Source organism: Caretta caretta, chromosome 6 (genome assembly GCF_965140235.1).
Source record: "Caretta caretta isolate rCarCar2 chromosome 6, rCarCar1.hap1, whole genome shotgun sequence".
NCBI lineage: Eukaryota > Metazoa > Chordata > Testudines > Cheloniidae > Caretta > Caretta caretta.
In genome coordinates, this window is record NC_134211.1 from 121386785 (window position 1) to 121412546 (window position 25762).

At 45.2% G+C, this 25762-nt stretch overlaps 1 protein-coding gene across 3 annotated transcripts; it reads left to right on the plus strand.

Moving 5' to 3' along the window:
• The first annotated feature begins 5 nt into the window (after positions 1-5).
• On the plus strand, positions 6-24567 carry CCDC198 (coiled-coil domain containing 198). Of its 3 annotated transcripts, XM_048855221.2 has the most exons (6): positions 6-424; positions 3344-3426; positions 10273-10359; positions 11969-12067; positions 13513-13696; positions 20582-24567. In XM_048855221.2, exons 1-6 carry the CDS (start codon positions 199-201, stop codon positions 20827-20829), a joined length of 927 nt encoding a protein of 308 aa, XP_048711178.1. In that variant the 5' UTR covers positions 6-198; the 3' UTR covers positions 20830-24567. The 3 variants fall into 3 exon arrangements, with proteins under 3 accessions (XP_048711178.1, XP_048711180.1, XP_048711179.1); XM_048855223.2 differs by lacking the exon at positions 3344-3426 and having other exon boundaries at positions 304-424; XM_048855222.2 differs by lacking the exon at positions 6-424 and having other exon boundaries at positions 3348-3506.
• Positions 24568-25762: the final 1195 nt, after the last annotated feature.

Sequence of the window (25762 nt, forward strand, 5' to 3'; positions counted from 1 at the left end):
TGGCTTACCAGACACCCAATCAGCTCTGTGTGTGTGTATGGTCAGGCAGACCGTGAAAGTTGCCCTGGAGGGAACCTGGGAGCTTTATAAACAGGCATTGCCTTCAAAGGGAGCCAAAGACACAGATCAGTGCTAAGGTCAAGTCCAGGAACTACTGCACAGAGTCTTGTCATTCTTTGAATGTTGTAACTCAGTAAAATGGGCCTGAGCTACTCCAGGACTCATCATAAGGTGACAAAAGTGGCACCAGTGCAAACCAAAGAGGAGGTGCCTCCTTCCCCTTGCACTGCTGCGGTATGTGGACTTCATAGCACCCTGGACGAGAGAAGTTTATGGTCATTTGCAGCCATGGAGGAGAGAAATCCAGTGTTTCAAAGGCAGCTTCCACCCCTAAGAGAAACTCTGTATGGCAGATGCTCCACAGGTAACCTGGCCATGGATAAGCAACTGCCCTTTCTAGGGTGCTTGGTTTGGCTGATTATTTGTTCTTCGTGTTTTCTGTTGCCACATAGATATATGGCTCAGCAGAAAAACATTGCATTTGAACTAAGACAAATGGTAGAAAGCTGAAAGGTTCCCAAATGCAGTTGTGTGTATGTGTGCATGTGTAGGTGTTATTCTAGGCATGTGTCTGTTTCTGACACTTCCTGAATATTACAGCATTGTGGGGGGAGGACATCATTTTTTTTAGCTTGTTTTAGAAAACTGTCTCAATTGTTTATTTACATCTCAAACAGCCCAGATCATGCTACCCTTGATTGTGAGAGTCATCCTTACACATGGAAGGCGTCCCATTGACCTTAACTTCAATGGGACTAGATGTGGAAGAGTTACAGGACAGGTCCTGAGGCGTACTTCTGGAGCGACCCCTTAATATGTTACTATACATCTCTATGATGCGTCTATAGTTATGTGATCCACACACAGCCCTGGGTTAAACCCAAAGAATTATTCACAGTTTGGACAAGGCGCTCAGCTGATGTAAATCAGAGCAGTAATAATAATATCCAGCTCTTACCTAGCGTTTTCCATCAGTAGATCTCACTGCACTTTACAGAAGAAGACGAGAAGCATCATGGAGCTCAGCTGATTTAGACCAGCTGAGGCTCTAGACCAGAGTATGGGACACAGGCGGGAAACTGGAAACATTGCTTTGAATAACTGAGTAATACAAACTGTAAGGGAACCACCCTACCGGTTTTACATAATTGCGTCTCCTTTGGCTTCAGTGGGATTATTCAAATGAGCAAATGGCTGCAGGATTAGGCCCTAGCGTATTTCTAATAGTGAATTCCATTGGAAGACACTGGTGTAACATGGCTTGGCAGGGTTGGATATTTCCCCCCTTCCATGCTACATATAGATAGTTACGCTAAGAGCACGAGAGGAAATGTACCGCTACCCTGAGAGCAGCGACATTTCAAAAGCAGAAAGGGTCTGGGAATGAATACGGACGGGCTCTGGATATGCAGCATGACATTTGCGGCACTTAAATAACTACTCCGTTCAGCAAAGAGCTAACCATTTGGTACTTAGCAAGTACATTTACAAAAAGTCATCTCTGGAAGTGTCATATTCCATTACATGTGCTGTTTTTGCTAATAAGAGCGGATCACATTTGAATGATGAATTAGCTGGAGCCACTGTCTAAACAAACAGATGTCTGCTACACAAAATGTTTTATTTCATTCACGGGGTTATATTTCAGCTTGTGTTAAGTTAAACTTTCTAAGAGCACGTTATTGAAGAGCAAAGGAGAAAACAAACAGTACAATTTCTTAAATTTAGGCTGGGGCTTCGTATTACAGTCATACATCAGGGTCCCATCCCAGATCAGGGCCCGGTTGTGCTAGGTATTGTACAGACCTTTCAGTCAGCCCCTACCCTAAACTGCTTAGAGTCGAAATAGACTTTGATTATAAATTCTTTGGGGGCAGGGACCCTATTTCTGTCCTGAGCTTGTACAGTGCCTAACACAATGAGGTCCTGATTCATAACTGGTGCTCCTAGGTGCTACCTTGGTGACAGGGGATGGATCACTTGATGATTACCTGTTCTGTTCATTCCCTCTGAAGCACCTGGCATTGGCCACTGTTGAAAGACAGCATACTGGGCTAAATGGACCTTTGGTCTGACTCAATATGGCCGTTCTTATGTACCTCAAGCCAAAAAAATTATTAATAAAGGTGGGAGTGGAATGAGGGTCAGACAAAGGCGAAATGATTTACCCAACTTCATGCAGCAGGTCAGCTCAATATCAGATCTGGAACAGAACTCAGGTCCTCCTGAGTCCCATGTCGCTAACCCATCTACTGCATCTAAGTCCTAGCCCTGAGTTTATGTGGCATCTAATATTTTAATATTTCACTGTCTTTGTATTTCTACTTCACCATCAGAAATTGTTTAGGCACTAACTAGCCCTATGGACTTAAGAACAGTAGTTTCTAAACAGCAGAGTTTCGCAATCTGAGTTATAAGCTGCTTTTCCCCCTATATACTTACTGGCTGCTAAATATTTTCTCTTGAAAAGTCAGCTATTTGGGATTTTTTCCACTAAAGTGTGAAATGTATTTAGATCAGCAAATGCCTCTAGTTCCTTACTTGTTAAACACTTGATAAAGCTTAATTCTGTGTTCAATAAATAAACATTGTATGTGTGTCCGGTAGAACTGAGCTAGTCTTTTAATCAGAAGAATTCATCCTCTCTATCAGACATGGAATATCTGTGAGCAGATCAATTTTCTCAAATGCATTTGTTCTTCAAAATAATCAGTAAGCCTCCTTGAGATTTTTCCTCTGTGGATTGAACACAGACCTTTCTCAGTGAGCATTTTCTTTTACTGGTGGGGGCTGACTTAATTCCAGCTGAAAACAATGGGAAGATTCCCTATACCTTCCCTGGGGGTGGGATAAAGTCCTAACTTGGTTGCGACTGGCCAGGTGAATCAGATGGCTTTGTTTCTATTCCCTGCGTGTAGAGTCAAGCGCAGATACTCGAACATGTCCACTTAAATGTCTGTTTTCCACATGTGATTTTCCATTTTTATCGGTGCCAGTAATAGCTGATAGCAAGAATGTCTGTGGAAAGCAAAGGACGTGAGCATGGATAAAGGGAATTCATTGACAGGTTTGAGCAAGTATCCAGGGAAGATTTTTTGCTGGTATTCAGCTCTGGTGTCTGGTGGACACATTTTTTTCCCATGTGCTGTTGTATTTTGGGAGCATGTTACACTATAACTAGAAGGTCATGAAGCTTTTGCGTAATAAAGTCTAATAGTTAATGATCAATTTGAGATTGTATTAAACCTGTTATTGGCTTCTTCTCCTTCTCTGTTCCTTTAAGTGCCCAGACCCATTTCATTTGACATCATGATGGAAAAGGGAGAAACAAGTATTATTAAACAGCATCCACCTCGAAGACTCCAAGTAAGATGAATTTAAAGAGCTACCTAAGGAGTTACTTGGATTTAATGGGAACATCCCATGTTAACTGTAAACATGCCCGGGTATGTCTTGTTCTTTTTGTAATCTGATAGAGTAAAGCCATCAGAATGAACTATATTGGTAAGAAATTATAGCTCCGCTGATCATTATTTTTCACTCACAATTATTTAAATGAAGGTATTTTGTGAAGAGAGTGGGTTGGATTTACACTCGTGTCACTCCATTTACGTCAGTGGCCTTACTCCTGATTCACACCGTGTAAAAGGGAAGCAGTCCCAGCTTTTAAGAAATGCCAAACAGCCTGACTATATAAAAATAGGCTTCCTTTGTCTGTCCGTCTACCTGTCCTTCTGCAAGTCTGTGCACCACAGCCCTCTATTGGATGGGCCGTCAGAGCTGCTAGAGTGTGAGAGCTCAAGTCTCCTCCCAGTAGAGGAGCCAGAGTGAATAGAAACCCAATGCTACCCACTAATGTGCTTTTTTTCTAGCTCTCTTCTTAAATGGTCTCCCTCGTTTTAGTATCTGGGCACCGCCCGGTCTTTAATGGACTTTATCCTCATCACACCCCATGAGGCAGCCCTGTTTTACAGGTGGGGAACTGAGCCGCCAACGATTGGACAGCTTGCCTACGGTCAGACAGGAAATCTGGGCCAGAGCTGGGCATTGTAACCAGGTCTCCCCAGATCCATCCGAGTGCCTTAGCTAGAGGTCCATCCTTCCTGCCTTCCACACGTTGACTAACTAGAGATTCATGCAAATGCTAGAACTGCTTTTAATGGTGAAAGATTCTTTTCGATGGGGGTAAGGAAGGTGCAGCGCTGCTGTTAAATTCAGTTTTCTACCAGGCCAAGTGCAGCTTCCAATGAAGACAGTTAAGAAGATCTGTTAAATTCTGCATTTCTGCCATTGAATAGCTGAGCACCGACTCTGTGTGTTGTTAGATTGATAGTTTGATTAAATCTTTATATCAAACTGGAAAATATTTTGCCTTTTGAAGAGCATGCTGGTTTTGGTATTTGATGGTAAACAGTGAGATACTCAAAACACTTATTTTTATCACATGGGCCTCAATCTCAAACACTCCATGGAGCTTTACTCACGTGAGTCATCCCATTACAGTTATATTATCAAGTCAATGGGACAGCATGTGTAAGTCAAGTTATTCATAGATTTGAAGGCCAGAAAGGACCATTCGTTCATCTGGTCTGATCTCCTGTGTATCACGCCTGTACATCTCACCCAGTTACCCTGGTATTGAGCCCATAATTTGGGTTTGGCTAAAGCATGTCTTTCAGAAAAGCATCTACAAACAGGCCATTCAATTAGCATTTACATAGAAATATTCTACCTGCAGCATGCTCATCCTGCTCTTTAGCTTTAGAGATCCACCGACCTTGTATCCCCAGGAGAGAGCAGAGATTATGAGCTTTGTGAGTTGGCTAGGGGGAATCTCCAGCTGGCAGAGAACTGGGGTAACTGCTCCACATCATCCTCTCCCATAGATAGAGTGGAGTAGGTGGGTGTAGCTGGAGTGTCCCTGTGCTCTGGTAATCCCTAAGTACCAGAATGGTCTCTTGGGTTCATAGGCAATGGAGTGCAATTTAGAGCAGCTTGGAGGTTGCTCTAAGTTGCACCAGGCAACTAGCCCTTGCCACCCCCAAGGTTAGGGAGTAGGTCCCACTCGAGTCCTGCACTGTTTGCGGACTCCACCCTTTACTCTATGGGCAACGTCACTGCCAAAGGTTGGCATGTTTGTAAACTGTGAAGGAGCTTTCCCTTAAAGTGACAACAGTCATGCTCTGGAGCCAGACTACCCACAGATAGCTTTGTGGATGGCCCAAGAGCATTTGATTCATTCAGTCTTTAAGTGCCTAATAAATTTTCCTCCTTAGCTTCCCCTCCTCCCCGCTCCCTCATGAAAACCAGACTTTGAACAGGGTCAGTCTTAGGGAAAATGGCACCCTGGGCAAACTTGTATTTTGGCACCCCTGGCCCCTGCTCACTCCCTGGGTTCCACACCCAGTCTCCCAAGCCCCAACTGCCTCCCCTGGCCCCTCACCTATCCCTCCATTGCCTCTAGGCCCCACTGCCTTTCCCCCATTGCCCTGAGCTCCCTTCTGTGGCCTCACACTCCAGGCCTGTCCCGTTCCTTGCCTCTTGACCACAGCACCCCCCTGACCATGGCACCTTGGGCGGTCACCCACCCATAAGGCCAGCCCTGACTTAAAGAAGTATAATATTTTCCTAACTAATCCTCGCTTTACTTGAGCAGTTTCTAACGGGCCAGGCTTGAATGAGTACCTAGCAGCAGCTGTGCTTGGCTGTAAAATCCCTGCCCTGCCAATATCTCTGATGATTACTTTCAGTCCTCTCTCTAGAGCCATGACTGTGAGCCAGCGAGAAAGGAGAAGGGAAAATACCCATCCTGAGCGCAAGATCCAGCCTCTTATTAAACGGCCATCTAATGCTAACAGAGGGTTTTACAGAGTGGAGCAATTAGGAACATAGGCACTGCCAGACTGGATGGGACCCCCGGTCCGTCTTGTCCAGTGCCCTGTCTCTGACAGTGGTCAGCACCAGGTGCTTCAGTGCAAGAAGGTGCAAGAACTCCACAGACGGCAGATGTGGAACAGCCTGCCCCCCATTGGATCAGAATGATACTTAATATAAGGGGCAGATTATGCTCAAGGGTGTCAGAGCCTTCCCAAAAGTGGGGGGCCTGAGGAGTGGGGGCCTGTCCTTCCTCTTCCTCTGAGGCCCTGCCCCTCCCCCAGGAGGCCCCTCCTCTTATCCCCAAGGCCCCGCTCCTGGACAAGCCGCGGTGGGCTGGCACCAAAAGCAGCCCCCTGCCCGTGTCCCCGGCCCCCGGACCTCCTGCCCAGGTTGGAGGGACTCAGGCTCCCCACAGCTGCCCGTGTGGCTCTTACCATGGCCAGGCTGTGGCTCTGAGCAGCCCCCACCCCCCGCGTGGGCAGCTGTAGGGAACCGGTGTGGAGTCGTGGACCCTCCACCTCCACCAGCCCTGGGCTGGGCAGGGAGCCGGGGGTGGGAATGGTGGAGGGTCCATGTGGCTCCCACAACTTCCCGGGTTCCCTGGCCGAGGTCCACCAGCTGCCTGCTGGCCTGTCTGGGGGGTGGATCCTGAGGGGGAAGAGAAGAGGAAGGAGGTGGGGTCTGCCCTGGAGAAAAGTGGACAGGTCAGGCCCACCACTTTCAAAACTGGGAGGGCCCTGGCCCCCTGACCCACCCTGTTCCAGTGCCACTGATTATGCTACCTCTGCCTGCTGCAGGGTTCTTAACACCTTCCTCAGAAGTAGCTGCCATATTGGGAACATGGGTCTGATGCAGTAAGTTTAAAAACTATATGACCGTTGGTTAGCATATGAATATTGTTAATAGTATTTATTACCTAGAGATTTTATTATTCCCCCCCTCCATCTCCATGCTTGTTCTAATGCCACTAGACACTGTCATCAAAATAGAACAGCAGTGTCCTTTCCTGGACAAACATTTTCCGTAATGCATAACAAAATGGAGCAGGAAGATTCTCCCTTTTCAAGAGGTATTGGAAGATTCCAACTGTGGTCTGGGTCCTGAGGAAGAATCTGTGAAATTTACAAAGGTGCAAGAAGAGGTCAGATTTCCTTCCACTCAGCAAAACTGAACTTTAAAGCCTGAACCTTCTCCTTCCTCTTGGCCATAGTAGGATCAGCTAATAGATTAGTGAGTTTATCTGCCTGCCGCTAGTAACATTATATTCACTGCTATGGTGGCACTGGTGAAAGATTTACAGCCTGGACTATAATTTGTAGTTAGACAAGGTGGGTTAGGTAATATCTTTTATTGGATCAACTTCTGTTGGTGAGAGAGACAAGCTTTCAAGCTACACAGAGCTCTACTTCAGGTCTGACCTGAAGAAAAGCTCTGTGTGTGGCTCAAAAGCTTGTCTCTCTCACCAACAGAAGTTGGCCCAATAAAAGATATTAGAGAGGCAAGGGGAGGGAGCAAGGTGATATCCTGCGACCCACCGACACAGCTGCAACTACACTGCATACTGTAATTTGTGGTGTTCGTTGCTGCCATCTAGTGTCATCTCTTAAATTAGTACAACTTCAGATTAGTTTTTCAGGCACTAAAGAAAATAGTGTAAATGGAGACACGAGGGGTGGGCAAGAAAAAAAGCCACAGGACACTTTTTTATTAGGACAAATTTGTGAGAGGCAGGATTGCCCTGTGGTTAAGGCACTGGCTTGAGATTTAGGAGACCTGGGCTCAATTCCTGGCTCTTTGTGATCATTGGTAAGTCATCGTAGGCCCAGATCCTTCAAGGTACCTAACTCTCAGCTTGGCCTCAGGCCCCAATTCAGAAATGCACTTAAGCACATGTTTCAGTTCATCCCCGCGTTGGGCAATATTTAAGCATGTGCATAATTACTGTCATGAATACACATGGTGGCTTTAATCTCTCTGGCCCCAGGCCTTAAAGGGTCCCATTGACGCACGTCAGGAACAGCATAAGAGTCACAGAAAGGACCTCTGCCATATACCATAGGAGGCTCAGAGGTTTATAGCAGCATTGCCACTGGTTCTAGGATGAACTACCAAGAGTAGGAGGAATATTACTGGAAGAAGAAATGACCATTACAATCAGGTCTGCAAGGCTGATCTGAAGCCCATCCAAAACAATGAAGATTTTCCCATTGACTGCTGTGGGCTTAGAATTGGGTCCTGAGTGTCTTTGTAGTGGGTTGTTTTTGTTTTGGCTCCATCCAGCCTAACAATGCCAGTGAAAAAAGCAACAAGGACTCAACTCTGAATTTTCCTGTGTGCTTTAAGTGATAACCTTTTTATGACTAAGTTACTACCTTTATTTCTTTGCAAATCAAGAAGTCATTGCACTGATTCATTATATCTGGCTAAAGTACAGTCACAAATTAGGGCATGTTAGTACACCTGGAAGTTAATGTCCAGCATTAAGCATGAGTCCACTCTTCTTCCCATTGACGGCATTGACAAGATGCCTACTGGCTTTTATGGGAGCAGGATTGGGAACCTCAATGCCACAAACAGGTACTAGAGATTCCTCTATTACCCCTCTGCAGTTTTGCCCATTTTAAGCAGGTATCTTAATTCCTTGAAAAGAAACTCCAAACTCAGCTGTCTGTAAAGTGCTCTGAAGTTTTTAACCTTGATGGCAGCTATCGGTTCAAACACAACTGTATGGTACTTAGCTTTAATAAAAGATCCGAGACTACAGTTGCTTGGAAATTTTCCATCAATAGACATTTTGATGGGGAAAAAGAAGTCATGGAGAAATTTTCTGGTCAGCATTATTAAGAAATAAAAAGTGTGCTTTCATGTGAATAAAATGATCCTGATTTTGCGTCCCTCCCTCACCTCAAATAATACCTTACACCATGAGAAGTCCCACTGAATAAGGTCCTACTGAACATAAACATTAGAAGAGAAGCAGCGTGTGTGATGGATATGGTAATTTCCCACCATATCACTGGGAGATCTTCCTGTATTAAGGCTGTGTGTCATTGTGGGCCAAGGATTGTCTAATTCTATGGGGGAGGGTTGCCATAACCCACCAAGAGCTAAGAAGATGTTGGGGGTAATTAGGCAAATTCACTCAGTTTGTGACACCTCCAGAGAGCTACCACCATTTGGAGAGGCTCACGTAAACTGGTTCAATCTGGATTCTCCAGAGACCAACAGACAAAGAAAGGACTTTGGGATAAATAGCCTGAGTTGAAATGAACTCTATGGCCATTTTTTCAATGGACAGGAACTTCTGTCCAGCAGGGGCCCCAAACCTTCCTAGGAGGGGTTGGAAGGACCTTGGCCTCCTGAGGCCCCATGAGACTGATGGGTGACCTCAGGTAAGATGTTAGCATTCATATAGGAACTCTGTTTTTAATGTTTTCGCTGTAGTGTTTACCCCTTAAGAATAAATGTGCTTGCTTAGAAAGAGCTGTGTGGAAACTCCTAGCAGGGGGCAATAACACTGTTAATAGCCTCTGAAGAAAAAGAAAAGCGCAACACAGAGTGTCTAAGCCATCTGGCTTGCTGGGGATATCACAGTGTAGGCAGGGAACCATGCAGCCTGGTATAACCCTGGTCAGGAGGGAGAGAGGGGTAGGTCTCTGCCCAAGAGACGTTATAGCTAGGAGCCTAGAGTGGAACACGGAGGGGAGTATAAGTGGAGGAGCCCTGAACTGTGACAGCACGGCCTAGCAGATAGGGCCATAGACTAGGATTCAGGAGAGTAGACGTCTATTCTTGGCTCTGCCACTGATCTGCTGCATCACCTTGGGCAAGTCACTTCACCACTCCCTGCCTCAGTTTCCCTTGAAGCCCTACATCTGTTTCAACTGTAAGCTCTTTGAGGCAGGGATTGTCTCTTGCTGTGTGTAAGTACAACATCTAGAGTACTAAGGCACCAATAGGCGCTACTGTGATACAAACACATGGTAATAAGAACAATCCATCGGAAAAGAAGCACACATCTTTAAAGTTTAGATTGTGTTGCTTTAACACAAACTCAGGTGTTTCTCCTCAGTTCTGTCAACTCACACTATGGCCCTCCATGAATAAATGCCAACAGATGCTGAGATCCAAAGAGATCTTGGATTATTTATTAAGGATGCTCCACACCCATCCCCCCAGGCCCTAATTGCATCCCCTGGCCTCTCACCTATCCCCCCAGTGCCCCTAGGCCCCACTGCCTAGGGGCAATGGGGCCTAAGAGTTAATGTCTGGCTTTTATGTTTTACGATCGCATGGCATGAGGAACGCTGACTGTTAGAAATATTGGACTTGCAGAAGCTGGAACCCGCTGACCTTCCGCAAGTAATCACTTCTGAAAAGCTCCTCAGCCAGCAGGAAGGGGCAGCAGCCCAAAAAGCAAAGGTGGGTGTTCCCACAATACAGGTAAAACTGGCACAGTTGCACCATTACCTTGCACAGCATGCTGGGAAATTCAAGTAGCCCGCAGTTTTCCAGACATGTGCTTTGATCATTTACAGGGCTTGGTCTAAAGCTCACTGAAGTCAGTGCGAGTCTTCCACTGACTTCAATGGGCTTTAGATCAAGTCCATAGTCAGCCACTTCCCACCAGGCGTGCTGTGCCCCTCTCTCTCGCTAGCCACTTATGAGAGGTCTCATTTTAAGGCCAAATAGTCTTCTCTATTATGCTCACATAACCCCATCAAAGCCAACATGGTTGCAACCATGCAAGTGAGAACAGACCATGTGGTTGTTTATCCCAGGTGTTCTCAGCTTCGGCCAGCCAAGAGCTGCACTGGTGAGCAGACTGGCTGCAACAATGTGTATATGGGAGGGAAGGGGAGGAGGGCAGAAATTTGACATGTGAAAAAAGTTTGACCAGCTCTTTTGGGAAGTTGTCTGGGGCCAGAGTGTTCCATTTAGGGCTGGATCCTGGTTACATCGAAGTCAAAAGTTCACTTCCTTTGGACTCTGGGGGCAGTAGTAAGGCCTCTTACTGGTGCAAAATAAGAGATTGCAACCTCCCTCATCTTTAATTTTGAGCAGCCTGGCAGATGGGATCTAGCTAAAGCAATTGCAGTGTAGCATCAGTAAGCCAAGGGGTCAAAACGACATTCGCTAATGTGGAGCCCCACTTGAGGCTCAGATCCTCAGAGGTACTTAGGTGCCTCACTCCCATTGATTTCGTCAGGAGTTAGACATCAGAAGTATGCAGGTGGTCTGGATGTTAGGGCCTGATGTTCAGAAGTGCTTTCAGCACCTGGCTTCCCCCAGCAGGCAAACCACGTTCTCTGTGTGTGGTAATTGTCCTCACAGTGCTAGGGTGAGATTGCACAGGCTTTTACAGCTGTAGCGTTCCTTTGGTTTTAACCGCTCAATGGGCTTTTTGCTAATCGACTTTAGTGAGTGCTTCCGATGCCCAGAATCTTTGAAAAAAATTGGCTGTCTCCAGGTGAGCATTCAGGAATGTGCCTCGTGGGAGGGGCAGCTTTCCGCTTAATATACTCCGTAAAAATCAGAGCCATAGCACAACTGCTAGTGATAGTTATCTAGCAGAGCAAGAGGAGAACAGGGAGAATGCAGTATTCTCAACCCCAGTCACTCACAAATGATGAGCCATGCCCCCCCAACATGAGATTTTAAAAATCTCATTATTTAAAAGTCCGTAATCTGGGGGCTCTTCTAATTTTTCACCAGCTGTTGGCCAATTTGGGAGTCACATTTTTAAACTTCTCTGCAACCAGGAGGGCCAGAAACGGTTTGGGGTTGTTGTTGTTTTTTTTTTTTAATGTAAACTGAGATTTTTAAGTAATTACCTGATCCCAAGAGTTGGAACTTTAAGAAAAACACCAAATATTGAGAGACTTGCAATAACATTGACAGAGTTGGCAACAGACCTCTGTTTCTGGTAAGCGGCCTCTTCATGCATTGAGGGGAATGGGGTTGGATTTTATAGCTGTGAGCCAGTGAGTTTGTTTCAAGCATTGCATTTTTTTTTTAAATACTGTGCAAGGAGCTGGAGAAGCGAGTGCAAACTGCAAAATATACGTCTGGAAGACGACAGCACTTACACAAGCTGCAGATGTTAGAAATGAACCGCAAGCGAGAAGAGGTAAAGCCGCAATCTTGTTGGGTTTTGAAGATGTTTGAAAGAGGGAACTGGAATGATAAAATCCATGCTTGGGTGAACTCAGCCTGTAGGTCTGGTGGTCCAGCTGCTGTTGCATCTGGATTCAGATCAGGAAGGGAGATGCTCAGACTCATTTCTCTACCTGGCTGGGTTCTATATTACCAGCCTTTGTCTTCATTGTCTCTCTTGTGGCTGCTCCTTTGTCCTCACCTTTGTATTTGAATTTCCTCCCTGTGTAGTGGTTGCCATTGTGCCACCCACTACTCAACTGGAAAAGTGAAATGAATGATTTTCTGATGACATCCAAGCCATGTACTGAATCACAGAGACAGTGGGAGCTGGTACCTTGCCTTAGAAACCATCCATGGTGCCTGAAGAGCAGTTCTCTGGGCCACGTTCTCCTCTGTTATAGTGTCATCCAATGACTCCAGTGGGACTGGATTGATGTAACTAATTATTTGACCTTCAGTATGTGTATCTGTTGATGCTTTGGAGAACAAAAGCCTTGTGTTCATCTCAGAACTTACACTGTGTCCCTCTGTCAGTAGGGAGCATGCTGGCTTACGTGTATTATGTCCCCCACTAGTTGTCCCCTTGAGGGCCCACAGTGGTAGCAGCTGCTAGAGTTATTCCAGTGGCTCAAGTGATAATGGCACATGAAGTGCTGGAGATCTCACGTTCAGTCCTGCCTGGTGGATGTTGTTTTAAATACCCTTTTCTCCCTCTCCTCAAGGCAGAGTCATGCCTTATGAGAGACAGTGTTTCTCAGTGGGTAGAGCACTGGACAGAGTGAGGAGACCTGGGTTTTTTTCCTAGCTCTGCTGGATGACCTTGGGCACATGCTTTCAGTTTCCCATCTGTAAAATGGGGATAATGAGAGTTTGTAAAGCATTTCAAGACCTTCAGAAGAAAGGTGCTAGACAAGAGCTTGGTTTTCTGTATTTTTCGTAATTTACGTGGTGGGAATGAGGCCAAGAATATCAGTATGGGGGGGGGGGGCGCGGGGGAAGGAAGCACAGATCTTAGTATTTTTATTCAGATGGTCACTGGACTCAGATAACAGTTGAATCTAATATCTGTTATTTCCTGGAAAAGCTGAGCAATTATTCCTGATTTGAAATATTTGACCACTGTCTGTGGATGACCTGAGTGTGACGGGTTCCCCACCCCCTCAGGCTGGTGGGTCAGTGAGCTCAGTGATACCCCAGTTCCAGATGGTCCCCCAGGGGGGAACCCATTACACTGAGAACTCAGCCATATTTGCAATCTGACAGGGCCCGATTCTGCAAACTTCTATTTGAGCTCGTAAAATTATTCAAGTGCCTATTTGTTTGCAGAATTAGGCCATAAGCCTAAAGGAATGCTGAGTTTAGAGGTTAAACCCTTGGAAAACGAGTTACCTATTTACTCCTCTATTGCTCATACAGATGAATCATTTACAAAGCCAGGAGGAACTGCAGAAAAGTCTCCACAGGGAGGAAAAAATCAACAAACAAAAAACAAGGGAGCTCAAGGCTAAGAAAGTCCTCAAAAATCTTCAGAGAAACAATTGCTCTGAAGGTGAAGACCTTGTCCCCGTTGAGCATGATCAAACTTTTAATGGAGACCATGGTAAGTAGAGTCATTTTCCCATGAGATGTAAACTTATTTGATGTTTGGAAGTTTCACTTTATGCAAGCCAGTGACTGGGGGCCCTAAACCCCTGCAACTGTTCAGTCTCCTGGAATGCACCCTACATGTTGTAAAGATGGAGTTCAGAAGGGCCTCCAGGAAGCAGAATTAAATATGGCAGCATTGCAATAAGTCAGGGAGCCTCATAGGGAGGAACCTCTGAACCTTCTTAGTTAATGGCTTCTAAATAGGTAAGAGCAACCACAACTCTGGGCCCAAGTTTAGGACCTATTTAGTTCTCTGCCTGGCCTCCTCTTTCACATATGTGAGGAAAAGCAGCCTGACTGTGACCCCACGCTGTCTGTCTCCCTTTACAAAAACGTTCCACAGTAAGGATCCAAAATACTCTGGAGCAAATCTTCAGCTCCATTGCCCCTTTCTGCCACTCTGGCGATATGAAGGGGCCATAAAGTTACCCTAACTGGGCAGCGGAGATTCTGTTCCCCCTTCCCCTGCACCCCGAACCTCTGCCATATTGGTATGTGGTGGGCATTCATGGGGAATCACTGGAGTCCTGCTGTGTTCCAGTGGTCCTCAGCACTGCCCCTGGGGACCCGTAACAAGCTGCTACATGTTAGAGGAGCCTCAGAACTACTCTAACTTGTGAACAGGAAGGGGAATACCAGTCAGCATCACCTCCAAGGGATCAGAAAGTGCAAAACCAGCATGCAGCCCGCTCTGCCCCCTCCTCTTGGGTCCCGCGCTGACTCCAGCTTGGCCAGAGCCAGGGACTGGGCCCTACGTCTCTCGGTACTGACACTGTGGGATTGGTGTCTATCCCTGTAGAGTGCATGACTCTTAGGCGGTATTAGAGTGTTTACTTTCTAAGAGTTACCAGTGACTAATTAAGACATGCCCAGTTAATTTGGCCACCAACTTGAGTTACTATGGTTGTTTCTTCATTGTAACACACAGACATTTATATCAGGAAAAACAAAGCAAAATACCTGCCCACCATAATAGAAAAGGACTGATTTCCCTGCATGGCACTGGGCCGAGTTCATCCCTGGCGCCAGTACATGGACCTGCACTATGTAAAACTCCTGTATGGTTGCAATAATTAGCATACTGTAGAACAGAGTTTCTCAAACTGTGGTCCATGGACCACCAGTGGTCCACAAGCTCCATTCAGGTGGTCCGTGGATAGTTTCCTCTAAGGTGCGTGTCTGGGCGGCTGCACACGAGAGAATGACGGGCCACCCACCTAATTAGTGGAGCCGTGCAGGAGCCTGGAGAAGATGCATATCTAAGGTGGGGTGGTGGCCTTGGGGGGGAACAGGGGTTAGGTGGGAGGGGGCAGTGGAGTGAGAAGAGGGGGTGGGGGAATTTGGGATGTGCAAGGCTGAGGCGGCCAGAGAAAGAGGCGACTTTCCCCAGCTTCAGGGCTGTGGCTGCCATGGAGAGATGGCCCTCCTTCCTGCCTCAGCTCTGTGGCTGCCGTGGCAGGGGAGAGACCCACCTCCTTCCCAGCCCCAGCTCAGGAGCTGCCATGGTGGGGGAGAGACCCACCTCCTTCCCAGCCCCAGCTCGGGGGCTGCCGTGGGAGGGGAGAGATCCACCTCTTTCCCAGTCCCAGCTCGGGGGCTGCCACGGCGGGGGAGAGACAGCACATCCATTGCATTAGAAAGGTAAGACTACGGATATTAAAATATGAGTTGTGTGCTTTTATTTGCAGACCAAAAAAATGTTAATTATTATTAACTTTTTTTTCATAGAATGCTTTTATCCAAAGCGCTTTACAATAATTAGTAATGGTACAAACAACATTTGGAAAGATCATTAAGTAGTCCAAGACCCTCAGCAATTTTCAAGTGGCCCGCGAAAAAAAAAAGTTTGAGAACTACTGCGTGTAGAAGAGGGGACTCAAGGCTTGTTCACTCCCTTGTTGTGGAACTTGGTATAGCAGGCTCTCCTTCCCCCTCCCCCCGCCTCCAGCCAGGTCACTTATAGCTTCCCCGTAGCCCCCTCAGGGTAACCGAAAGTCCAACAAACAGTCTCAAGCCAAGTCTTCGGCCGGAGTTCTGAAACAGCATTTGTTTCACCTCTGGTCCCTGGGATCTTTGCACTCCCTTTTCCAGTGGCTGGTGGGGAGCCCAGGTCCTCCAGCAACTTTTTTGGGTACAAAAAAGAACTAGATAAATTCATGGAGGATCGGTCTATCAATGGCTATTAGACAGGATGGGCAGGGACGGTGTCCCTAGCCTCTGCCAGAAGCTGGGAATGGGCGACAAGGGATGGATCACTTGATGATTCCCTGTTCTGTTCATTCCCTCTGGGGCACCTGGCACTGGCCACTGTCGGAAGACAGGATACTGGGCTAGATGGACCTTTGGTCTGACCCAGTACGGCCGTTCTCATGTTCTCCCTCTTCTCTGAGCTCCAGCCCAGGGCCCTTTGAGAAAATAAATGCAAAAAGGAGGAGACAGACAAGGGGCCTGATCCTGTACCTGTTTGGGGCAGGCTTTTCCAGTTCTCTGAACTTTCTCTGCCCCATGCTGACTGGCTGTTTGCTTCAACCTTCCCCCTCGTCCTCTGTGTCACCCCACACCTGCCCCTCTTACCCTCCTCTTCCCTGCCCTGTCCCCCTCACCCACTTCCCTTCACTGTCTCCTCTCCCTTCCCTTTTCTGTCCATTTAGCTGATCCTCTCCTAAATATATGCAGATAAGGGAAAGAAAATGAGAGAAAACCCCCCATGGAACTGACATGACATTTGCTGCCATCACATTGTTCACATTGTGTGTCCTACCCCTTCCCGCAGCCTCTGGCTGTCTATATGGTAATCTCTTTGGGGCAGCATCTGTCTCTTTGTTGCATTTGTGCAGCACCTAGCACAATGCAGTCTGGGGCCATGCCTAGGGCTCCTAGGCTCTGCGATAATACAAGTACCAAACAGTTGCTCTTTGCTAGGTCTCTGGATTCTCTCGCTGATGCAGTGTAACTGTGACGGGTTCGATCTAAATGGAAAAGCACCAGGTTTAAGATGGATTCCAGTACCAGATGACATGGTCACATGTCCTGTGAGACCCCAAGCCTTCATTCTTGCTGGCCTGACTCATAGGAAGGCTTGCAAGTAAACAGAGCCATCTACAGTCAATTGTCCTGGTTAATGGGAGCCATCAAGATTCCAAACCACCATCAATGGCCCATACTTTGCATAATTACAATAGGACCTCAGAGTTATATTTCGTATTTCTAGTTTCAGATACAAGAATGATCCATTCGTACAAATAGGATGAGCACACTCAGTAGATTATAAGCTTTGTAATGATACCTTACAAGAGACCTTTTGCATGGACCATATTCCAGTTACATTATATTCACACTCATTCGCATATTTTCATAAAATCATATAGAGTGCAACGTCACAGTAACATATAATGATTTTGCTTCCTTAGCCTTGCTGGGGAAGAGAAAGGAGCAAAAGCAGCGATAAGTTAGACTTCTAGGAAAACATTGTGGGCATAACAAAAAAAAAAGGGGCTCCCAGAAATTCTGCTTATGTTTTCAACATCCTAGTTGTCCACATTTCAAACAAGTCTGTCCAGTTTGTACTCACGTCTCCTTAGCAATGGGATGGTGTCACGGGCCGCAGTCCTCATCGCTAGACAGGTGCCTCCTCCTGGTCATGCTGGGGATTAGCTCGAGTCCAACACTCACATCTGCCCACCGGCGCTCTGTCTCTGCTCCCACCTACGGCTCCTCTCTCGGCTCCCAGAACCGCAGCATCCTCTTTGCGATTCAGCCCTCCAGCTAGGTCATCATCTCTGTTTCTGCCTTCCGGGGGGGAGGGGGGAAGAAGAGAAAGGGAGGGGGTAAAGTGCATATTACTGTCCTATTGCCCAGCCACTTTCCCGGCGGCGAGAGTGGCGGGGGGGGTGGAGAAAACCTGGCCTTGCCCAGCCACTACTCCAGGCCCTAACCCAGGGATTTTGTAAATAGCAGCCTCTTGCAGCTCCTCTGTAACCTCTGTCAATGTGGCTCTGTTTCCCTGGTCCACTTCCCCATGGCCCCAGCACCTTCTTCACCCTCACCTCAGGGCCCTCAGCTGCTCAGTCCTAGGAGCCAGTCACTGCTCTGTCCAAGGTGCTTCTAGTTCTCTCAGTCCTCCAGGGGTGCAGTCCTTACTCCCTGGGCTCCTAGCAGCAACTGATCCTACTTTGCTCTGCAGCTCCCTTTTATCTGAGCCTACTGGGCCTGGATGTCTCCCTGCAATTCCCGCCTGATTGGCTGTGTTTCACGCAGCCTCTCTGGGTCCCTTGGAGGATTCCCCATCCATTGCTTCTTCTGGGACAGGGCATGAGAAACCCCATCTATGCCGGTGTGGGGTAGGTACCCCATCACAGATGGGTATAGCTTTTGGTGTGTAGGTGCGTGAGGGTCTCCGTGGATGAATGGCTCTGTCTGTAGAGTTGGAGTGCCAAGGTCCAGGATCCACTTTCCATCCTATGTGAGCCCTCAGCACAGGCTTCTGCTGGCCATCTGCATAGGGCTGAATTTCACCTTAGCCTCATGCCCTGGATGAAAGTGAGTGTGAATCTGAGATCAGATTCAGGCCCACTATCTCTAGGGGAAGAACCCCAAAGACTCAGGAGTCCTGCCGGACCAGAGCGGAAGGGGACTCGCGGCTGAATACTGCTGGCAAAAGATATTTTAATTAGATAGCTGCACTAAAGCCACCTTCAAAAGGCAACCTATTGTCCTAAAGAAACCCTTTAAAGTGCACCCTGGGGTTTCTGGTACACTTTGGTTAAACCTTTAATTACAGGCTGTCTCTAGTAGATGCCTAGTTTTTACTGATTGGTTGGATGGTCACGCAAGGCACATTCTACTGTATAGGCATATTAATGTGGAACAAAGATCACTGCATTCACAGGTCATGCCAGGACCACATTGCTCAGAGAGTGTGCTAAAAATAACACAAGCTGCAATTCGGATAGCTAGGAGAGTGCAACCTGCCTCCTGATGGAATACCTTGAACTAAGCCCTTGCGACTGAAGGGCTGGAGTCAGCCAAGGACAGCAAACCCTGAAGTGATGCTGTTCCACAGAGAGGCCTTTGAGACTGAGGAGAGTCTGATTCCTTTTGATGAAGAGTTTGTGTGGATGGCTCTGCTCATTCCATGTACATGTGTCCCTTGGTAGAACTCAATATAGCAGTGACTCCGCCATGGCCTGCCTGTCAGGATGCATTGTAGTCAGCCGTCGATTACGCTATACATATGGGACAGCCCTAGCAATTAATACAAATTCGCGGTGGAGCAGGCTCCTCTCCCTCTCATTCATTTGATGAAGAACTCATTCTGAACTGCTTCTCTGAGACCTTTAACTCTGTTTATGTTTTTTTCACAGTACTCAAGGGCCTGATTCAGATCTCACTTGTCAATGGCATAAATCCAGAGTAACTTCAATGAAGTTAATGTAGATATACAAGTGTGAGATGTGAATCAGGTGTAACACCGACGGACTCTGTTCGTCGGCAAACAGGAGCGAACCTGGGACTTCGGGAGCGAAATGCATGAGCCTCTACTGCATGAGCTAAAAGCCCCATGGCCCTTAGCTAAACCATTACTAAACCATGCTGCCTCTTATCACACCATATATTTAATAATTATGCACCTAAAAATATAGAGCTCAACCCTGCCTGGTGTTCAGCACTCTGGCCTGAGCCTGCAAAGTATATAGGAACTTGGGCTTGACTTCATTGCAGCTAGTCATGTGCATGAAGTTAAGCATGTACTTAACTATTTTGCTGGATCAGGGCCAGCGTGCTCCACAGCTTTTGGGGCCAGTTCACACCACTTATGGAAAAAGGTTCTGAGACTGAACAAAGGTTGTACATAAAAGTATAAAATCTCCCCCCTTTATCACTAAATATAAAAACAATATTTGGTTTAAAATTTGGAAACAGCATAATAAATAGAGGTGGGTGACATTTTTTGGTCAAAACTTTTCAGCGAAAAATGCAGATTCAGTGACCTTGAAATATTTTGTAAATTCATGTCCATTTGCTGAATTGTTCATTTAAAATAGTCTGGCAACATCAGACCATTTCATTTGGTCATTTTCAACTTTTTGATTTTTCGGTTCAAAAGGACTTTTTATTTCAAATTTTCCTTTAATTTTATTTTTTAAAAATCCAAAAAACAATTGAAAATGGTTGAAATCAAAATGAAACGTTTTGATTTTGTTGAGACAAAAGGTTTCATGTGTCTGGAATAAAAAAAAGTCAATGTTTGAATTCACCAACATTTTTTAAAAAATTTTGTTTTCAGTCTGACCTGAAACATTTTGTTAAAATTTTTCAAAGTTGCCAATGAACCAAAAAAATCTATTCTTCAACCAGCTCTAATAATAAACATGGCATTCTAGTACTGGAGTTATTCCAGAATGTATCTGTTGTGCCTTGTGCTCTTTACACAACAACAATATGAAGAAAGCACAATGGGCACATTTCTATTCAAATAATCATTTTTACTAAATATTTATGAACATTCAGAACCTAACTACATACAGATGGCCACATTAGCTGGTTTCTGTTGGCTTCTTGAACATAAAACATGGTGAGCACCATTAGAAGGCTCATCAACTATTTAAAGGGACATTATCCTTTTCCTATATGCTACAGCATCTAACACTTACAGTCTGAGAATCTTTTTTACATAAGGAGAGAAAAGAAAAATAATAGTTTGCTCTGCACAAATTTTGGAATTGGGCCCTGGGTTCCTCTGATGTGATTCCACCAACCCTCAGTAAGTCCTTGATAACCCCTCTGCAATTGGGTGTGCAACCCAGAATAATTAAGAAGATGGTTTTCTTGTTTTTAGGAAATACATGGGATGGAGAATTCTTGGAGCCACACGAGATGGCTGAATCCTATCCCAGTCAGAGCAGTAAAGTGGAAATGTGGTTCGTAAAGCATCAGGATCCAAGAGATCTATTCTGGGACAGCTCTAGCACTGATTCAGATGACTGGAAAAGAGAAGAGAGAAAGCTGGGTCACAAACCTGCACTAGTGAGAACCAAGACAGAGAGAATCCCTCTGTTTGATGAGTTCTTTGATAAGGAATTCTAACTGCAAACGATCCGGATGGGACTGGAGTCATGCATTGAAAAAACTCAGCTCTCTGATTATGCTTTAAACCCACTGGATGGATAGCCTGATGCTGTTAAGAATTACTTCTTTTGTGAAGTAAATAGTTTGTGCAAGTATGAAGAAATACAAAGGAACACTGCAGATACAGATATGACTAAACCCATTTATCTTTGCAGGTCTCGAAGGGCCACCATTGTGAAGGTGCATCTGCTTTGTGGAAAGATATAATGAGAAATTCAGGGGAATATACAACAATATACTGGAACTGAAATTATTTATCATGCAGCTGTTTTAACGCAGCTAAGATGGGGGTACATAGGGGAATGCCACTGAACAAGAAATAAAGGGTAACATTAGTCCTACACTCCTGAGACAGGCAAAATGCCTATTGATTTTGGCAGGAGTTTTGTGTGAGTTTGGATTGTAGGATCAGATGACCCAACTCTCAGGAGAATTACTCCCTCCTCTTGTCTCGTCCCCCTGCTCACCTTATTACCTTTGCTCTGCCACCTTCTCTTTTAAGAGCCTCTTTGGGGGAGAAACATCTTCAAGGTAGCTCATAGGCCCTAGCCTGGCACATCCTCACCCTTTTGTCCTATTGAAATTTACGTGTACCTAAGCACAGGCACAAGAGGAATTGTGGAACTAACAAAACACCTGCCTTACCTTGCCATTCAGTCACACTGTGACCTCGCCATCCTTCTGTCAGTATGTCATCTAATTAGCACAAGATCTGCAAGTGACCTTTGGTTGGATTCTGACTGCACTTATACCAGCATAACTTCGTTGACTTCAGTAGAACTACTCTTGATTTATAAAGATATCAGGGCACAGTTGGGCCTGTTGCCACCATCTGTCTATAAAGAACCTAGCAACAAACAGTAAATAAAGATAATTGATTCTAAACCCACATTCCTTTCCCACAATTTTCAACCTCTTTTATCCTTCAAATTAGGACATTTATTGTCTATATACTTAGACAGCCCCATCGTTGTAATGCTGAGCAACTCACAAACAATGAATTTAGCTCACAGCATCCTTGTTAGGTAGCTCAGTATTACAATTCCTATTTTACAGATGTGGACTCATATAGAGAAATATTATGGTTGGGATTTTCATAGAAGTCTAGGGGAGTTAGATACCCACTGCCAACTGTATTTCATTGGGATTTAGGTCTTTAACTCCCTTAGGCTCTTTTCAAATTCCCAGCCTAAGTGGCTTGGCCAGGGTCAGAAAGTCTGTAGCGGAGACTAGATTTGAATCCAGATATCCTGAGTTCCAGTTCAGAGTCTTAACTGTAGGCTTGTACTTCCTTATCCCCTCTATCCATGCATGTAACTGCCATGTAATGAGGTGGTCTAGATTGTCACAATGGTTCTTTCTGGCTTTATAATCTATGAATTTTTGCATCTCTGCCTGCTTCAACCATGAGAAAATAACTGACACTGTCCCAAAAGTTCAGACTACGTACAGTGATTTCATGACAAAACCCCTACAAAGCAAACTGAAACAAAATCAAATCAAATGTTAAAATTAAACCAAAAAAAGAGATTAATTTTGAGAAGACAACAATGTAAATAGTAAAGGTAGCTAATGACTAACGACTGTTTTACTTGGATTCTATGTTTTAAAATAAATACCTCTGTGAACGCTTTCCAGATCTCACTTAACCACCATGAATAGGAAAATATTGTGAAAGCTTTATTAGGTATAGACAAAAGTCAATGGTTTAATGGGATGGAACAATTAACCTGGCACTGGGCTATACATCTGTCCTCTGAATGATTCCACATATTTCCCTCTTGTGTTCCCATCTGTCAACAATTAAGCTATAATTGGTGGAAATGCAATTTATCCTAGACAGTGCTGATTAGTTTAGCGATAGTTGGGTTGCAAGCATATGGAAACACTGCACACGAATAGGAATATGTGGAATAATCAGCCCTTGTCACATGTTTTATAGGAGGGAAAGATAGGTAACATTAATGAATCAAAATGATTATGTCTGACATACACTTATCTATGGGAAAATGTTTGCTGTTTTTCTTGTAGTTCAGAGTTCTTTGATGCCAATAATGACAAATTTCAAATGTATTGATTTATTCTAAACAATTGTAACCTGTACAGAAGCAGACTACAACTCATTTTTACTCTGATACTTTCTAACACTGGAAATTAAAATGCTTTCCTTTCTGTTGAGCCTGGAATTTAGACAGGTTTCAGAGTAACAGCCGTGTTAGTCTGTATTCGCAAAAAGAAAAGGAGTACTTGTGGCATCTTAGAGACTAACCAATTTATTTGAGCATGAGCTTTCGTGAGCTACAGCTCACTGCATCGGATGCATGCCGTGGAATGAAGTGAGCTGTAGCTCACGAAAGCTCATGCTCAAATAAATTGGTTAGTCTCTAAGGTGCCACAAGTCCTCCTTTTCTTTCTGGAATTTAGAGTCTCCTACACACACACACACATACACCAGCTATAGCTCCACAAAAGAATTTTGATTGTAGTGGTTATCTTTGGAGAGCCACGGATTTCAGATGGTGGCTACCTTCCTATAATTTTAAAGGTATGTCATTATGATTGGCTATTTATACTGGGTGAAATTCACCCCAAAGAGAGGGGTAAATTTCACCTAGTAAGAACATCCACACACAACACCAGCACATAACACTGGCCAATTTTGCCTTCTATTTGGCATACCCTCATTCATTATAATTCTAATGCAACAGAAACCCTCATATCTGCTTTAGGAGACATAACTCCACTCAAGCCTTAACATAATGGAAGAAAGAAAAGGAGTACTTGTGGCACCTTAGAGACTAACCAATTACCACAATTTCAGCCCGTGCACGTCGGCGGAAGCACTCTATGTAGAAGTCCAGTCTGCTGTTTCGACCTTCAGGAGGAGTCCATTGGTTAGTCTCTAAGGTGCCACAAGTCCTCCTTTTCTTTTTGCGAATACAGACTAACACGGCTGTTACTCTGAAACCTGTCATAATGGAAGAAGTGTCATCAGGAGCATGCATAACTTTCGGAGCTGTCTGTAGTTTAATGACTAGTACGAGTCATTACATTACATTACATTACATTACCCCATTATTGTACCCCAGTACAATAATGGGGTATTTTTAAAAGAGGAAATAGATTTCTGGAGGACATTTTCTACCAGTCCTTAAGAATGTTAAAGCTCAAGTGCAACCCTAACATGAAAATCTGATGTAAGCACAGATTTATTCAATGGTAAAAAGCTGTGTTAATGTAGAGTTAAGATTGCTGGATGGTATGTCATCCCATTGCACAACACTGAATTGAGCAAAACTCAAACTTCTGAAAACCAGGAAATGGAGAATTAAGGTTGCCCATGCAACCTTAACTCTGCTTTTGTTCAGCAATGTCCCAATACACCCTGTGACCACACCTATCTTTACTCTGCCAGCCCCATTCACGCTTACCCACAAAATCCCATGTAACACTATTAAAGGACAAAAATGAAAAAAAAAATTGGCAGTACTAACTTGTGTTGGGGTATAAAAATGTATCTCAAAGAAAGTATCTTTGTCTGGTCTAGAGAAGAATGGTCTAGAGTGAAAGTCCTGCCATTCACTGAGGTGGTCCACTGTTATGGACATACATGTATTAGTGGTCTGGTAGAGTCTGTGGGATATTAGTACTGTGCTTCATCGACAATAAACCTGGCTGGGTGCCTTTGTCCCTTAACGAATCTTGTAGTCATTGGGTGGTTCATTTGAGCTCTGCCGTGCCAGCTGTCTGCGCAGGCCTGGGGCGGCACACAGAGGGAACACACACATGCAGCCAAACATCTATCAACATCTAACCACACATATCAATGGTTCTATTGTTGTTACTTCCCTCCTCTTATAACCTGACTCACATCCAGGGCCTGGAGTGAAGGACAACTATGTGACAGTGGAAAAGTTCTGGGGTGCAAGAGGTTGGGCCCCACTGGCAGAGTTGGGGGGTGCCATGTCTCCCTCACCTGAGTCCCCAACCTTTTTCACCTCCCCTATCATCCATACCCATTTACCCTTCCCCATAACCCTTTCCCCTTGCTACACACCCACTCCACTGCCACTGCATTCCCTCCCAGGATGCATTCACTTGTCTAATTTTTTCCCTCCAAAGACTTCAATTATATTCCCTCCAAAATAAAATTGTCAACAATTGCAGCAACCTCCAGGCACGCCATCCAAAACTTTTTTTGTCTTCAGTGGGGGCTTGTGATTAACTTACCCTTAGATATGTTGATTGAAGGGTGAGCTCACATCAGCTATCGAGAAGTCTGAGAGTTATCCAGTCATTAGAACCTTTCAGTTTAACAGTACAAGGCATCAGAAATAAACTGCGCTGGGCGGGGCAATACCTTGGGAACCCCTTGGTCAAGTGACCCCAAATTTGATTCACTAAAGCTGTTCAGCATCCCCATGAGGCACACCCAATTTCAAAGCAATCCAACTAACCTTTTGGATTTTAGAGCACTTACCGGAGTCAAGCTTTAAAGCTTATAAAATGGTGGGAATGGAACGCCTCTAGCTGTTTTTCTGCATTGGCGTGTGCACAGTGCAAAAATATACATTTTCTTAAATACTGTTCTCAAGCTGGAAGCTCCAAAGATTTAGGGAGTGCCATGCACTACCTTGGGTAAAACTCAATAGACTGAGACCATTTTGACCCAGAGCTCATCAACAGTTTGATCAACTCTGGGCAAAAAATCCCCCCAAAACCAAAACCAAACAAAAACCCCTAGAAACTTTTTAAAAATAGCTATTTTTTCATGGCTTATATCTCCAGAACCCCTGGCTCTAATGACTACCAGTTTACGTCATTAACCCTACCCTGCACCCTCCAGAGGAACACCAAATCTCAGATAAATGCAACAAAGCATGTCGATTTT